At 44.1% G+C, this 16,797-nt stretch overlaps 1 protein-coding gene across 16 annotated transcripts in view; it reads right to left on the bottom strand.

Moving 5' to 3' along the window:
* Positions 1 to 16,797, bottom strand: part of LRFN2 (leucine rich repeat and fibronectin type III domain containing 2) — a 289,298-nt gene that overhangs the window by 50,027 nt on the left and 222,474 nt on the right. For 15 of the 16 annotated variants that reach the window (XM_039532847.1, XM_039532845.1, XM_039532848.1 and 12 more), the window contains one exon: positions 4,973 to 6,365. In XM_039532847.1, coding sequence (XP_039388781.1) covers positions 4,973 to 6,345 — 1,373 coding nt within the window. In that variant the 5' untranslated portion in view covers positions 6,346 to 6,365. Of the gene's footprint in view, positions 1 to 4,972; positions 6,366 to 8,523; positions 8,645 to 16,797 lie in introns of those variants that run through there. The other variant, XM_039532861.1, reaches the window with a different exon arrangement.

Here is a 16,797-nt window from a genome sequence, read left to right as displayed (position 1 = left end):
TCCGGAACTCCACCACCGCGAACGGCGGTGGTGGAGTCGACGGGGGAGCCGCAGACGTCGATCCCGCGCCGTGAGGACGGGTAAGTAATTCGAACTAAGGTACTTCGACTTCAGCTACGCGAATGCGTACCTTAGATCGAACCCCCCCCCCAATGTAGACCAGGCCTAGATGACCTCCTGAGGGCCCTTCCAACCCTGATATTCTATGATTGGTTACTGTTGTATCTTTCCATCTGCCTTTCTCTACCCACTGTCTGTTGCCATAATTCACTTTGGAGGGCAAAGTAATCCAGGAGACATTAAGTACAATGTATCCCATGCTGAAGGACAGGGCCAGCTCTACTGTTTTCGCCACCCCAAGCAGCGTGCCGAATTGCCGCCACTGACTGCGGGGGCAGTCCGTGTGCCGTTAGGGCGGCACACACGTTTCCACGGCGGTGGCAGTTTGGCTGCAGCTTCTGTCTTCAGTCAGAAGACAGAAGCTGCACCGCCACGGACAGCTGAACATAGAAGCTGCTGCCGAATTGCCGCCACCGCGGAAACGCACGTGCCGCCCTAACGGCACACGGACTGCCCCCGCTGTACACGGTGGCAATTTGGCGTGCTGCTTGGGGGCAAAAAACACACAGACTGCTGCCCCTTGCAGATTGCCACCCCAAGCACCTGCTTGGAGTGCTGGTGCCTGGAGCCAGCCCTGCCAAAAGAGTCTATCCTAAAGGGGAGACACCTGAATAGTCCAGAGACAGAAGAGGGGAACTATGAGATAGCTATGTGATTATAGATCCATCCGCCCCCCAAACATCCCACTGCAAATGTGTCCTGCGACTGTGCATAAAGCAGCAAATAACTCCTTGAAAGCCCCCCCCCCATCTTCCCTCCTTGTTTCTGTGCTGCTCCCTACAGTATCCAAGTGTGGGGAAAGCCCTAGTGTATATGGGCTTCAGGCACAGGCAGCAACCTGCCAGGCCAAGCTTTGTTTCCCTGCTCCTGTGGCACCAGCTGGCCATGACAACACATGGCAGCCTCATGGCTCCAACAATTAATGGCCTCCAAACAGCATGTATCTGAGTGGGGAAATGGAGAGCTGGGGGGAGAGGGTCTATAAGAGAAAGGGGACCAAAAAAGGAAAAACATTAAATGGAAAAAGAAAGCAGAAAGCGAGAGGAAGACAAAGCAAAAACCAAGACCAGTGAAGCAGAAGCAGAAGAGGCCACGCAAGAGAGACAGAAAGCTTTGTTCTAATCAAAATATATCAGAGTAACTCCACCAATTGACACCAACAGAACTAAGAGCAGTCAAGGTAAAAGAGGAAGACAGTGGCCACTGCATCCAGGCATGGAGTAATAAGCTAATGGTGCCCATCTGCCAATCTATCACAAAGCAGGGGCTACGACATATAACCCGTGTGTCAGGGTCTCTTTAAATACTACCGCACTTGCAAGGTGGCAGGTAGCTGAGTGCAGAGCCAAAGAAGAGACTTTTTGGTGTTAAGAGTTATTTACAAACGCCATTGACACAAAGGAGATTTGGCACAATGATCACAGTGATGCAGAAAGGGTGGCATGTGGTCTTACATCAGGGAAGGCAGGTTGCTCTTTAAATGCCAGAGGTAATGCCCAAGATCATCACTGCAAATTAAGACTGATCAAGTCACCTGTGTCTGTAAACACAAGCACTGTACAATACCCTTACCCAGGTGTCGGGCCATTCTTTCAACCTTGTCCTTATATCACTCCAAGGCAGTAGAACACAGCTAATGTACTGTTGAGCTAGACCTAGGTTCGCTGCAGCTGTGCATCAGAGGCCTGATCCTGTGTTCATTGAAATCAATAGGATTTTTGCTGTTGATTTCAATGGGAGCAGAATCAGTCCCTGGGCAGAAATTACAGGTGCACATACAGATTACTGGGCTGCCACTTCCATTAGTCCTAATAACGCCAGCACTAATGAATCAAGAGCTGAGATTCGGATTTTGATAACCTTTTGCTCCATTCAGTCAGGAGAGTTGATGGGAAACATTTCTCATTACTTCCCAGGTCTTTTAATTTTCATGAGGTCATTGGAGCCCTGCTATCCCATTTGCACAGCCTGCAACATGTGCAGAGTGACCCTGAGAAGACAGCGGAGACCTACAGGCCAGAAGAAAGGCATAACATGATCAGTGTTGTATGCAATTGTCATTGAGATCAATCAATAGTTTGAACTTACAACAGAAGGCTGGAGTCCCTCACTCTTTCTGTTTGAAAATGAATTTAATGTTAATGAAAAGGGCTGAGTGAACAACGCAGCAAACTTGTCCTCAATGCATATAGCATTCACAGCAGCAGGGCAAGCTTCCGCCTTTCAGAGCCCTGCCAATGCGTGTCAACCCTGTCTATATATCTTAGATGATTACAAAGTGCCTATCGCTGTGTTATTTAAACACTGAAATATTGTTTAGCATTTACACAACACTTTATAGAGTCCAAATACTGTACAAAAATTGTATTTTCCAGGCTTTACTACCATGCTCATGACTATGACCTATGAGTACCTGTTAAAGAAAAGCTAACTAATATTAGCAAATTAACTATGAGAAGTAGAATGGGCGAATAGACAGGTTACTGAACTGGAGCTCAGGAGGCCTGGGTTTGGTTCCTATCTCTTGCACTGACCTGCTGTCTGACCTCAGGCAAGTCACTTCACCTTGCTATGCCTCAGTTGTCCTCTCTGTAAAGTGTGGATAATGACACTTACCTTCCTTTATTAAACACTTTGAAATCTATGGACAAAGTGCTAGGTACAATTAATTCCTCCTCACAGTGTCTTTGTCAGATAGAAAGCAAAGATCATTGTCTCCATTTTACAGATGGGGAAACTGAGGCACAGAGCAGCAAAGTGACTTGTCTAAGGCCACTCACCAAGTTGGCAGCAGAGCCATTATTAGAATTCAGGACTCTGACTTCTAGGCCTCTGCTCATTCCTTCAGGCCATGCTGAAGGGACCATTTCTGACATCTTCCACTCCTTCTATTCTTACCACATCACCCAGTCTCCTCCAGTCTAACCATTAGATGGTATTTCTTGCATCATTTTTATTTTTTCTGGACAGTCTTTTCTTCATAATCATCATCAGACAGTCTACATGGCTAGCTCTTGCATTAAAAGACAATCTTCTGGCCCACCTGTTTTCACAGCTGCTGCCTCAGACCTCCAGGGAAATCAAGAACTTAAACACCACTAGGCCTTACCTCTAGAGTTGGTCCTCAGGGGAAATTGGGACTATCATATGTTGATCCCTTCTCTTCCTAATATTCTACTGCTACTTAGTTTATTATTCCCCTTTCACTCTACCCAGCTTCACCTGGTGGTGAAACCCAAGGTGAACACCAGTTCTACAGTACGTTAGCCAGAGCAAAGCAAATAATGTCCATCTAGTAATTGATCTGATTAATTTAACATATTTTTGTTTGGATAAAATATATGATCAGATAGTGATTTCCTCAGATTTATTCGGTATTTGAATTTTTCCACATTTTTTACTCTATGGATTTGATTTCCAGTATTCAAATTCTGAGCTGTGTCACTTAGTTGTGAGCAGCCTGATACATCACATGGTAATGTTTCTGTTCTTTGATTGGCTGAGCTCATAAGAACTTCTGGCTCAAGTACTTGCATGTGTTAATTTAAAATTCGGTTTCTACAAACATTGGCATTTGCCATTTGAAATCAAAGATGAATGCAAGCGGGACGTGAGCATGAACAGAGTGAAAAGGCCAAGTGAGCACTCACCAGATATTACAGTAGCTATCAGCAGGCAGGTGAGGATTCAGCCTAAAAGCAAACACCCTTTGCTTTTGGGGAGTGCCTCCTCTGACTCTAAGAGTGCCCCAACTCCCACTGAAGTCAGGCCCAAAGATAATATTCACAACCATCATCATAGACAAAAAATGCATAGCCCCTGTGTTTTGACAAGGGATTTCCCATTAGGTACCATTTAGCCCAGTACACCTGCTATTGTGGTCTTTGCAGCACAAGGCAGAAAGGAGTGGTTTCTAAAGATTATTTGTTTTCATCACTAGTGTAAACATACTACATCAATCTTACATTCTTTCTTCCCAGAGACGAGAAAAGCAATAACACACAGCTATTTTTCCTATTTTGTTAAGGCATTTCCTACTACTTTTTTAACACCTCAAATTTACAGCATCTTTCCTTTTCATGTGCTTGCTTCCCCCCTGATTTATTCCTGTTTTATACCGATGGAATGCCACTGAAATCAAAACTGGTGTAAAGCTGGAGTAGCACTGTTGGTTTATCAGGCCGTACATTTTTGGAGTGACGTTATGAGTCTGGTTCTTCTTTCCATGAACATTAGTGTAAATTACAAAAAGCTCTAGTAACAACATCAGTGACAGAAGTGTAAAACTGGTGTAAGTGAGAGGAGAATAAAGCCCCAATATGGTTCAAGGTGCCAGATTGAAGAACTCAATGGATATCACTTATTCCTTGGAATAAGTAGAACATGGGCTGCAGACAGACAGGACAAGCTTTCATCCACACCACTTCCCTCCATACCAGAATGCTTCAAACCTGATCCTGGTTGAGGGTGGCGGAGTGGCAGGTGGGCACCTCTACATGTGGGAAAGGAATTTAATTTTCAAGCAAAGTAATTTTTGCCTTCTTTTCCAAGAGTACCAACAAGGGTGTCAACTGCAATGATGATTTTTTTCCCCCCAACATGGATGTCAATTAACTATTAAATGGTCCAGTCAGAACCTAGATACTGTAGTGATCAGTACTGTATACAGGTAGATAGATTAGATAGACAGACCTACCAAATAGTAAGGAATTTTTGTCACCAGCATATTGGGTCAGATTCAAACCAGTGACATAACAATGACAAGCTACATCATCCATTATTAACCCAATCCCCTTCCCCCCATATGCCCATCATCTCAAGTTTCAAAGGAAAAACTGGCAGTCACATTTACCTGTAAATTAGAACTTCATCATCCGAGCAGTTATATTGCAGCTGATACATTTTAACCCTGGGGGCTGACTTGCTCACCGTCCACTTGACCAAAGCTGAGGTAGTTGTCACCTCTGACACCAAGACAGTCCTTTCTGGTGGACCTTTCGTCTCCCCTCGATTGGACTTGCTGGAGCTAGTGATGTCAGAAAGCCTGGATTTGGGTGGGGCAGCTCGGCCCGTACCGTTGCTGAGGTGTGGAAGCTGCACGATCGAGAGCTCAATGGTCGCGGTCGATTCTCCAGCAGCATTGGCTGCGATGCACGTAAAAGTTCCATAATCCTTGGATGTCGTGATAACGATATCTAAAGTACCATTATCGTAGACTGCTGTCCTCGAAGAATTCCCAATGAGTCGGTCATCTGGAGCCACCCAGTGAATGACTGGGGATGGGTCCCCGATGGCTTTACATTTTAATGTGGCAGTTTGCCCTTCTAAAACCAGCAACTTGTGAGTATGCTGGGTAATGAGAGGTGGCTCACAAACAAATTCCTCTTCCCGTACATACCAAAAGTATCTTCCCTTTAGATTTGGAGGAGAAGCACAAGTTTCCATATCATCATCTCTTTCAAGCCGCCTTAACCACAGCAGCTCACAGTTACAATGCAGCGGGTTGCCTCCAAAGCTAAGAGACAGAGGTGGAGAAAATGGAGTTGCTTCTAATGGAGATATTTGGGACCTGGCAAATATGGGATCTGGGGGGAGCTTTTGAAGTCTGTTAGAGGTTAGATCCAGTCTGGCCAATTTCTGAAGATCTGCAAACGTCCCCTCTGTAATATAATCTATCAGGTTATGATCCAAGCTAATCTGGTGCAGGTTTACCATCTTCCTTATAGATTCCCAGGGGATGCCTTGGAGGTTATTGTAGGAAAGATCCAAGTCTTCCAACGTCACCAGAAAATCCTCAAAGGCTTCGTCCGAGATGCTGCTCAGCTGGTTGTTATTTATTATCAAGTGCTGAAGGTTAATTAAGCCTCTCAAAATATCCTCTCCAATGTTGGGCAGCCTATTGCTGTCCAAATGCAAAGACCGAAGGCTTTCTAGATCAGCAAAGGAGTAGGGTTGAATGTAACTGATGGTATTCCTGGACAAAGTGAGGTCAACAAGGCCAGACATGTTGGCAAAGTCCTGTCGGCTGATGTTAATAATGAAGTTACCCCCGAGTCGGAGTTCAACAGTCCTTCGGTCTATGTCTAGTGGTACAAAAAGGAGGCCCTTGGAGGGACACAGAGTCCCCAGCGACTCTGACAGGTTCTGACACACACAGTATTTGGGACAAGCATTGACCGCAACTGCCATTCCAAACACCAGGATGCTGCAGAGCAATTTTTCCATGGTAAATCACGCAGCAGTACCTGCAAGAAAGGAAGAATTACAATTGAGTCAGCAGCTTTTCCAGTCATGCTTTTTAGCTAATATCTTCCCCAAAGAACCAGCTGATGTGCAGTTTCTCCCAGTCATGTGGGAAAAGCTGGGACTGGACAATAGGGGATGGATCACTCGAAACTGCCCTGTTTTGTACATTCCCTCTTAATCATCTGACAATGATAACTGTCAGAAGACAGGATACTGGGCTAGATGGACTATTAATTTGACCCAGTATGGGTCAATTTCTCCCCCATAAAACACTTTTTTCTTTTTCTTCCAGATTCTGATGGTGATGTTTCAAATTGGAGTGGAATAGAAGTTATCCAAAATGACTATTCATATTTACAGACATAATGGTTTATGTCTGCTCATGAGTTTTGATGACTAACTGCTCTTTAGCTATATGGTAACATAACAGGGTTTACAGTTAAATATTAGGTAGCTGGATGAGGACATAACCTATTGCTGGGCAGTGCTCTCACTTAAAATCAGCGTGACTTCAGTGGGAATTATGCATACTTCTCTGAGGGCAGAAGGTGCCCACTAGTAATTACACGTCCCTGCATAATAATGTGGAGTTAAACTTAGGGTCAAAAGTTATAATTTAGAGGATAAAAATAGCCACATATTTCCCCTTCAGTTATATGATAATTATAGTGTAATTATCTGGCCAGTCCATGGGGGAGGCTAGTTCATCCCCTTCCATGGCTAAACCCATTGGAGGCAGCTCAGGGAGAGGAAGTCTCCTTTAAAACTCACTGCATGGAGAGTCCCTTCAACCTCACCCTGCCATCTCACCCAGACGTCACCCCCATGGAAAAGGCTGCAGATCCCAGTGTAGCAGATCCCCAGGGATCTGTAGGACATCTGTGCTGGCTCTGGCCCGTGGCAAACCTCCCATTACCCTGATTTCCTTGCAGTTCAGACCCTCTGGGGTTGGGATTGCCCACTGGGTCTGAATGGAATGATGTGCATCCTCCCTGACCTGCCCACTCCCCCTTGGCCAGCCAGTCTCTACTCCCTTCCCCTGTGCAGTTTCCAGACCCACAGAATGGTCTTTGTGGGGACTTGAAGAAGGGGAGCGGTGCTGTGGAGACAGTTGAGTGCCCTTCCATGCAGGAAAGGAGAGAACCACATGCATAGATTCCTCTCCACGTGCAGAACTTGTTGGGGGGGAAACTATCTGGACCTTGGTAATTAACATGGGCAAAGGTTACTGTATAAGTAAAAACGGGATCTGAGACATTGGTGCCTTGAAATTTAAAGTGCTTCTAGAGTATCTAAATTATACAGTAGCTAGAACTTGATTTCTATTCTAAAACACTTCATAGACTCATTCCGACTTTCTGTGTAGACCTAATCTCTTTCTCTCTTCTCCTGTCCCCTGCCCTCTTTTCACATTCATAGTCTAGAATCATCTTCCTTTCTATCCCTTTGGTCTGTTGATGTCAGTGCCTTCTCCCCTTCATCTTCTGTTGTCCCTAACATCTTTCTTGTCTCTCCCTGCCTCATTGCTTCCATCTGTTTCGCAAATCTCATGTGCAAACATATCTTGCCATCTTGATCTGCTAGAAGCATTAATTCAAAGAACAAACAAAACACACTTACAGGAGATTGATTCAGAGGGCTAGATCGTGCCTGGAACCACATGCCTCTGCAGGGGAGTAAAAACACCCCCAGATCCCTGCATGGACTATCTAACCCTTGGGTCTGGATGCACATGCCATATGCCTGCCTACTCCCTTCATTCCTCCTCACCCCATAGCTAGGGAGGGATAAGGAATGGGCAGTCCTCCCTCTACCCCAGGCCGAGAAGCAAGGGGGAAGACGGGAGGGAACTGTTTCTCCGAGAGGTGTCCACGAACTGTGAAGTCACCCAGGGTTAACTCCCAGGGAGGTGAAGTTTACACACCTGTCCCCTGCTCAGGGCTATGCCTTAAAGCACAAGCCAGCCCTAAATCACTGACGGGAGGAGTTCACCTCCATTTGACCTTCATCACCTCTATTACATAACCTCACACCACTATTTGTGACCGTAGGGGCATGTAGCGCCCCTTCCTGATCACAAAGATGCCTCATGCTTTCAGTACTCTTTAGTAGCATCCTTTGATAAGGAAACCGTATAAAATAAGAAAGAAGACATACTCATGCTATATTGGTTCCTTTTACAGGCCCACGTTTCCAAGGTGGCTTCATCTGATTTAATGAGAAGACATCTCAGAGGTTTGCTTTTGGTAAGTGATTGAAGTATTTATCTCCACCCCTGCAGCTCATCATCTTTTATACTGAGTAACATCAAGCCCTTTGTTACATTGTCTGCTCTGAAGGAAGAAGTAAACAAGCTTAACCAAGGAGGGAAGAGTCCACTCAAACATTTACCTAGAGTAATTCTGACCCTGCATATTTGTAGGTGATAAATAAATCATTTGGGTCTAAAAATGGCTTGGAGAGATGTTACCACTTCATACGCTGTGATTTCACACAGCACCCTACAGAGCGCTGCAGTGTTTATTAGCACTGGAATGCCATTCGCCCCTGAGGAACCATCTGACACCAGGAACACTTTTCAACAAATACAGCTAGCTATGCATTTATATCTACTTCATCCAACAGCTGAAAAGACCATTGTCCACCTACTATATCATAATGCAAAGAAGAGATCCAGGTTGGTTAATAATCCTCTGGCATAGGAAACCAAAGTCTATCACATCGATGAATGTTTTCCAATTCTCGCTCAGAGAAACAGCTCCTGCTCCCATTACAGTCAATGAGAATTAGGGCCCAGAGTCATTTGTTATTGTAGGACTGCTTTCACTGTTTGTATAACAGGACTCAAATCCTGACCACTTGGGTGCTAGAGCATTGGGAGGCATTGCCAAATTATTAACTGGGTTAAGTACATTCTGACTATCCTGTATCTATGCAGATTTTATTCCACTCTCATCGCCAAGGTATCTGAATACCTGAGTTTCTCCTTAAATTGTTTCTGCAGTTTCAACTGGGTACAGATTCTTCTGCCCTAAATTGTAATACAGTGTTCATGTGCACCGAAAACAGCTGTTGTACTCTGCCCAGAGGTGGCTGCATTTCACTAGTGGGAAAAAAATTTCTGGTATACTGCCTAATACAGCATGTATACCAGTAGAGAAAGAAAGGAGCTATACAAATGTAAAAGTATCCCATGTGCTGAGCTGTACACAGTAGGGAATTTGAGGGAGGTGTGAGGGGGAGGGGGCATTGGGATTTTTTTCTTTAATGGCGGGGTTGATCAGCGATGTTAGGATACTAGCATTTATATAATATTATTTTATGGGGGGGAAGGATTGAAGCATCAGTAATTGCTGAGCTTTACAAACAAACATGACTGATGGTTTTTTTAAAAAGGACTCAGTGTCGTTTTGCCTTATATATTAAATAAGGAACTAATAGTTAAAAGAGGTTTGTTAAGACTTAGCAACTATGTTATTGATGCAAATCTATGGCATAGTTAGCAAAGCTCTATAAATATCCTTTATATTATCATCAATTGCTAGTTTTCTACAGAAAATAGGCTTTTTGAACCTTAATTATAATTGTGCTGTGAGGCCTTAATTTTGTACATTGCCCTACCAGCTGAAACAACAAACAAAAAGCAGCTTAAAAAACAATTTTGGGGAAGATCAATACAGTTAATTAATAATAAGCCCTTCCCCAGCTTCTCTCTTCCCCCACATCTCCAATCCCCAAACATATATTTGAAAATATAAACGCGCACTTAGGAGCAATGTTTCCTTTAAGTATCCCAATTACCTAACTGCCTTTTTTCCTTTCTTTTTTGGATGCTGCTAAATATCATAGCAATTTTGGGAGACAGTCGACTGAGAGCATCAGAGTGAAACAGGTTTGCAAAAACAGGGGCAGGAACAGAACTTAATTATGGAAAACAGGCATTGATACACAGAGAGGAGGCTGTGAAACAGGAGCTTCTAAATGGCAATGCAAACCCCAATGGAGAAACCATCTGTGGAAGATTTGACAGCTCATCTGCTGTGTGTCTATGTGTTTGAGAGAGAGAGAGAGAGAGAGCGCAAATGCTTTTACCAGCAGAAGGATCAATAGCATCTTTAGCAGGAGTGGCATATCATGGCAGCTGTCATTCTGACTGTAGTATGCTATTTGGAAGTATGACTGTATTAATTATTTTCAGTAGAAAGTCCCAGCCATTATGATATATCACCAGCACTGGTATTTTGGTACCATAGACTTCCTTGTGATGCTCTACCCTAGGGCCCATTTATGTAATTTTTACCGAATAGTACCTTACCCGTAGGAATAGCCTCATAGACTTCAGTGGAGCTGCTTGTGAGAGAACAGTGAGCACTCATAATGATAGTGGCAGATTGGGCTCTTAGTGATGAGCTGCTAAGCTGGAGCCCAGTGCATTAGCATTCATTCAGTCCTGTGCTGGCTAATGGAGCTTAGACTGCTCTTGCAACAGCAAGGCCCAGCAACAAGCTTGTAGGGTTTCAGGACATGTGCGTTTGCTCTCTGCTGAGCACTAGGAATCCATGGTACATGCAAGCTTTTTTATTCAGGTTCTGTATAAGGCTAGAAAGTTAGTCAGTTAAGGTATGGATAAGGCTCCTCAAGGACAGAACGTTGTGGGGTTCCCAGTGCAGTTTCTTCCCCCATGCCTTAGATTTTTCCCGCGGGAGGAATGGAGACTTCCAGCCCAACGTTTGGATGAAAATTCAAAAGTATGAACAGTAACCAAAGCTTATTGAAGATCTCCCAAGATCTAGGCTCTCTCGTGATGCCCTTGGTACTTCCTGGTTTCAGACGGAATGGGTATAACAATGAGAACTCCCTTCTTCATGAGATATGGTGATTCCACTTCTGGTAGCAAATGGGCTTGGGTAAACTAATAACCACCCCAAATCAGGAGCAGCAGAAGGCCCCTAAAAGTGGGAGGGCCACAGGTGCCCAAACCATGGCCCTGCCCCCTACGCTGCCCCTTCCCCTCAAGACCCTGCCCCCCCCCACCCGCTCCTCTCAGCCCCACTGCTCGCTTGCCCTTATGGACAGTAAAAAGGGGAGGCATGGCCCCCTGGTTGCGCATTCTGGCGCCCCTACCCCAAACTTTAAAACCTAGTTGACCCTCCCACACTATATATAGATTTTGGGATTCCACTTCCATTAACATTAGATAGATTCAATCAATCTAATCTTACTGGAAGTGGAATCCGAAAATCTATATATATTGGAGGTGTCAGTTTAGGCTTTGGGCAAAATTTGGCCTGGTTCTTATTTTACTCAAGCCTGTTTGCTTATCCAAAAGGTGCAGACCCTAAATATCCTATAACCCCCAGCTCCACTCATATCCAGCAGCAACCATTTCATAGAATGTTGATGGGATCCTGGTGATATCTCCCTCCACTGATTTACATGTAATAGATATCTATCAGCCAGCCAAAGGGGCAGCCTCAACTGCAAGTCTGTAAATCTGACAAAGCTCCTGTCTCAGCACAGGATGAAAAATAACCTCTTTAGTACTCTTATGACACGTCTCAGTATGAATTAATGTGAGCACAAGGCATATAAACCTTAGTGTTTTGTATTCAGAATTCCCTTTTAAAGACAACTCTTGAGATTTGGCATCTCATTTTAGGACCGTCTCCAAGGCACTTGTTAATTCTATATTCATTGAATTTTGCATAGAAATTCCAATCACCTTTGCATACAGTGGCACCAGTTCATGACAAGGTAACTGCCTATTCATAGCTGTGGCTATTGTATACATGTAAAAAGAGAGATGGAGGGAGAGCAAGTTCCAGCCTGCTACTTGCTAGTACTGTGGGACCCAAGGGTTAAGGAGTCTAAGGGCAAGATTGGGCCTAGCTCTATGCAGTGACAGGGCTAGGGGGAATGGGGAGGATGCAAGGAACCATCCCTTCACCCTCTTTCAGCTCTGCACATGGGCAGGTGTAACCTCTGTCTTTGTGATGCGGGGATGTGATTTTCAATACAGCTTGGTATTGGCTCAGCTCAGTGTGATCAAAAGCACCCCTGTATTCACACCCTATGCACCATGGGCATAATCTTTGGACAAAATATGCCATGTGAGGTATCATTTGAAAACTAATAAATAGCTGGTCAAGAATATGATGAAATGTATGTAGCACCATTTAGTTATGGCACCCCCCTATGTGATGTTATTAGCACATGTTCAAAACCACACAGCCCTGCCTAGGGAAAAGTTGTTAAAACAGGTCTGTCCTAAACAAAGGAACGTGTGTTTACCTCAGTTTAAATATAAGTTGTAAACAGGGTCCTCAGACAGCGAGAGGGGAAGACAGGAGACAAGGAAAATCTGCATTTCAGGAAACAGAGGAGAGAAGAAACAAACTCACCACCAAACACCATGTTGCCTTCTCTACTGTTTGAATGAATTTTAACTAGGGGCAACCCTCAGGAAAATGCATTTCAAATGGTGACAACTATACAAGTGAGGGGAAAAAACAGCAAGTTATGTCTCCCTGTGCATCTCTTTGTTTTCCACCTAAGATGACAAGTAAAACAGCCTATGGACTTTGGGAGCAGATCCTGATCTGAAATTTGGTCAGCAATGTTACTGGGAATTTGTGGTAAGAATTTCACCTTGAACCAAGTCTAGTTTTTTTTAACGTTTAGAAAGTGTTTTCTTTTTATTTGTCTTGTAACCATTTCTGACTTTAAAGCCTTATACCTGTACGCACCTAAAATCTCTCTCTTTGTAGTCAGATAAACTTGTTTTATTCTTTAATTTAAACTAATCCAGTATTGTGAACCATTTGAGTAACTACATTTAAGGTAGCTTACTGCTGTATATTGATCCCCTTAGAGAAGCAACAGACCTAATAGGTCTGTACTGTCCAGGAGGGGTCTGGATAGTGCAGAACATGCTTTTTGGGGGGAAAATCTGGGTTTGGGAGTGTATTGGGGAAGTGTGCAGGTAGTAACCAAGGCTGCGGGAAGCCAGAATGTGACCGGTGTTTGATGACAGGCTGCTGGGGTCAGAGTTGCTGGACCAAACCTGTGGCTATTCACAGATGCTTAGGGTGGGACCTGCATGCCGTTTGCAAGGAGCCTAGAGTGGGAACTACAGCAGCAAAGCAAGGTGAGGCACCCCAGGTTGCAGGGCAGGAGTGACACAGTTCCTCACTGGTCTGGATTGAACTTTGGAATGTCATACTCTGCTCCCAGTGACTTCAAGGAAGCATCGTTAGGCCAATGCTGAACCCTTTAGAAAATTCCACCCCACAATGCAAGGCCTGAGGGAATCTGGCACTGGAAGTGGTGTGAGGAACACCATATGATGCAGAACGGGTGGGACCCTGTCTAAAGGTGTAGAGCAGTGGTTCTCAAACTTTTGTACTGATGACCCCTTCCACACAGCAAACTGATGAGTGTGAACCCCCCTTTAATAAATTAAAAACACTTTTTTATATTTAACACTATTATAAATGCTGGAGGCAAAGCGGGGTTTGGGGGTGGAGGCTGACATCTCACGACCCCCCAGCTCATAACCTTGCAACCGCCTGAAAGGTTATGACCCCCAGTTTGAGAACCCGTGGTGTAGAGGATGCTGCCACTTGCTGGATTCCCCTAGTGCTCATAGAAGCATTTCCTTGCTTCAGACACAATGGGCCAGATCATCGGCTGCTTTACACCACTCTAGAATGGTTCATCTATGGGGAGATAAAGCCTATTGCAAATTACTTCAAATAATGAATAAATCTGAGAATTACATGAGCCGCTCCAGAATGCTTTCGGAAAAGAAAAAAAGGGATAAAATCTGGCAGACGAGTTATTCATTATATAATGACTGTGTGCCAGATGTCTGCAGCTTGTGTGGGTGCACAAAGGTGGGAAGGGGGCTGACAGGAGCCCCAGATACCTGTGCAGGCACCAGATTCAGTCCTAACTATTGTGTTCAAAGAGCACAAGGACTTCTGGAGGTTTGCACTGGTGTTTGGGGAGGACGGTGCCACTAAGGATGTGGTCATGGCTATGCCCTCCCTCTGCACCGGACAGCACAGCTGGCCCCACCTGGTATGTGTGTGTTGGGGGAAGTGTGGTCTGTACTTCCTCAAAGCATGCAGCAGATACCACTCTGGCTTGTGCTCCTCTAGAGTCTTCACAGAAATGGTGTCTGAGTTAGGCACAATGTCTCAGAGAGCTCCCACTGGGGTGTGTGCAATTTCCCATCCCCGCCTACCATAGCCTTATGTCTTAAAGGCACAATCTAGCCCCTATGTATACTAATAATTCTGTGTCCTAGGAAGCAGAGACTCTCTAAAGGCCTTAGGGTTCATGGTAGATAACTGAGTTCCCAGTGTGATGTGGTAACCAAGAGAGTAAATGCAATTTTTGGACATATAAGCAAGGGAATACCAAGTAGGAGTAAGAGTTGGTGTTACCTCCTTATACAGCATTAGTGGGACCATAACCAGAATACTTTGTCTAGTTCTGGTGTCCGCACTTCAAACAAGATGTTAAAAGAGTTTAGAGAAAAGCTACAAGAATGACACAAGGTTCTGGAAAACCTGCTTTACACTGAGAGATTAAAGAAGCTCAACCTAATTCAGTTTGTCAAAGAAAAGGTTAAGAGGTGACTTCAGCATACCATATAAGTACCAGTCTATAAGTACCAACATAGGAAAAGTTTTCTGATAGTGCTCTTTAATCTAGCAGACAAAGGCATAAAAAGATTCAAAAGTTGAAAGCTGAAGCCAGACAAGTTCAGTCTAGCACCAAAGTGCAATTTTTTAACAAAGAAGGTAATTAGCCATTGGAACAAATTGCCTAGATGTGTGGAGGATTCTCCATCACTTGCAGTCAAGACTGGATGTTTTTTTTCTAAAAGAGATGCTATAACTCAAATGGAAGTTATGTATTTGATGCCAAAATTACGGGGTGAGGTTCTTTAGTCTATGTTATACATGAGATCAGACTAAATGATTATGATGGTCTCTTCTGGCTTTAAAATCTATTATTCTAATTAACTAGATTTCCAACAAAATACCCAACATTTAGGAAAATGAAGCCCTTTATTTGTATAAGTTTAGTCCTAAGGTTTATTTACTACAGAATAATGTGTGTACATGTGCATATTATATACACCCCCCCCCTCCAGCTCTATGGATCTGTATAGATATATGGACATTTTCCTACCACTGCAGAGGCCTCAGGCACCTCGGTCATTCCTATTCTCTTCCTATGGCACACAATGGTTGAGTCTCCTGTGGGCTGTAATACTTTGATGGGGGAGGTGAGGGATAGCTTAGTGGTTTGAGGATTGGCCTGCTAAACCCAGGGTTGTGAATTCAATCCTTGAGGGGGCCATTTGGGGAGTGGTCCTGCTTTGAGCAGGGGGTTGGACTAGATGACCTCTTGAGGTCCCTTCCAACCCTAATAATCTATCTAATCTTGGTTGTTGGGCTTAGTGCACAGGTGCTGGTGGCCTGTGATATACAGGAGGTCAGACTTTATGACCTTCTGGCCCTAAACTCTATGACTATGCCACCATGCAAAGAACATGACCACTTTTTCATGTGGGAGAGGAGGTCTTGTGATTAAGAACAAGAACTTGACACAAATTTTGGTTAGCTCCTGGCACTGCCACTGAATTTGCATGTGATCATGGCAAGTCACTTAGGCTCCAATCCTGCAAATACCTAAACACATGCTTTACTTTAAGCCTGTCAGTAGTTTCACGGACTTCAAGGGGACATCTCATGTACTTAACGTTAAGCATGTAAGTAAGCATATTTATGTGGCTCAGTTGCCCAGATGTAAAATGGAGATAATAGTTCCTTTCTCCCACCCATTGTCGGCCTAGCTTATTTAGACTATAAGCTCATTGGGACAGGGGCCGTCTCTTACTATGTTTATGTGCAGCACAATGGAACTCTGATTTCGGTTGGGTCTTCTACGAGCTAGTATAATACAAAATAACTAACAGCGTTAATTGCATGAACTTCAGTATTTCTCCAATCTCTGTATAATCCGCAAATCATGGAAAAAATATGTTCATGCACTTGTGGCTGTCACTGCTATGCTCTGCCCTTACCAATGTGACTGATGTTTCCATAGTAACTGAAATGTGTCAAATAGAAATGGAAAAAAAACCAGGAAGGGTCTGGAAACCTCACAAAAACCTATGAAAAGAAGAGAAATCAGTAATGTTAAACTGCCTGGTGGTGCATGGGGAGGACCGCAAAGTTTATATTGTCACCTGCACGACTTGCTCATGAAAAATGTAGCCATAGTATACTCGTGACCATAAAACTTTATAGCTGCCCACACTGTCATGGGACTCATTCATGCCATTTGCTTCATTTGAATTTTGTTCTCTTGTTCCCATCTTCCTGCAACTGTTCCTCAGTGAAATACTTTAGT

This window comes from Mauremys reevesii, linkage group 3 (assembly GCF_016161935.1).
Source record: "Mauremys reevesii isolate NIE-2019 linkage group 3, ASM1616193v1, whole genome shotgun sequence".
NCBI classification, from domain to species: Eukaryota; Metazoa; Chordata; order Testudines; family Geoemydidae; genus Mauremys; species Mauremys reevesii.
This window is presented reverse-complemented; position numbering and strand designations above follow the sequence as displayed.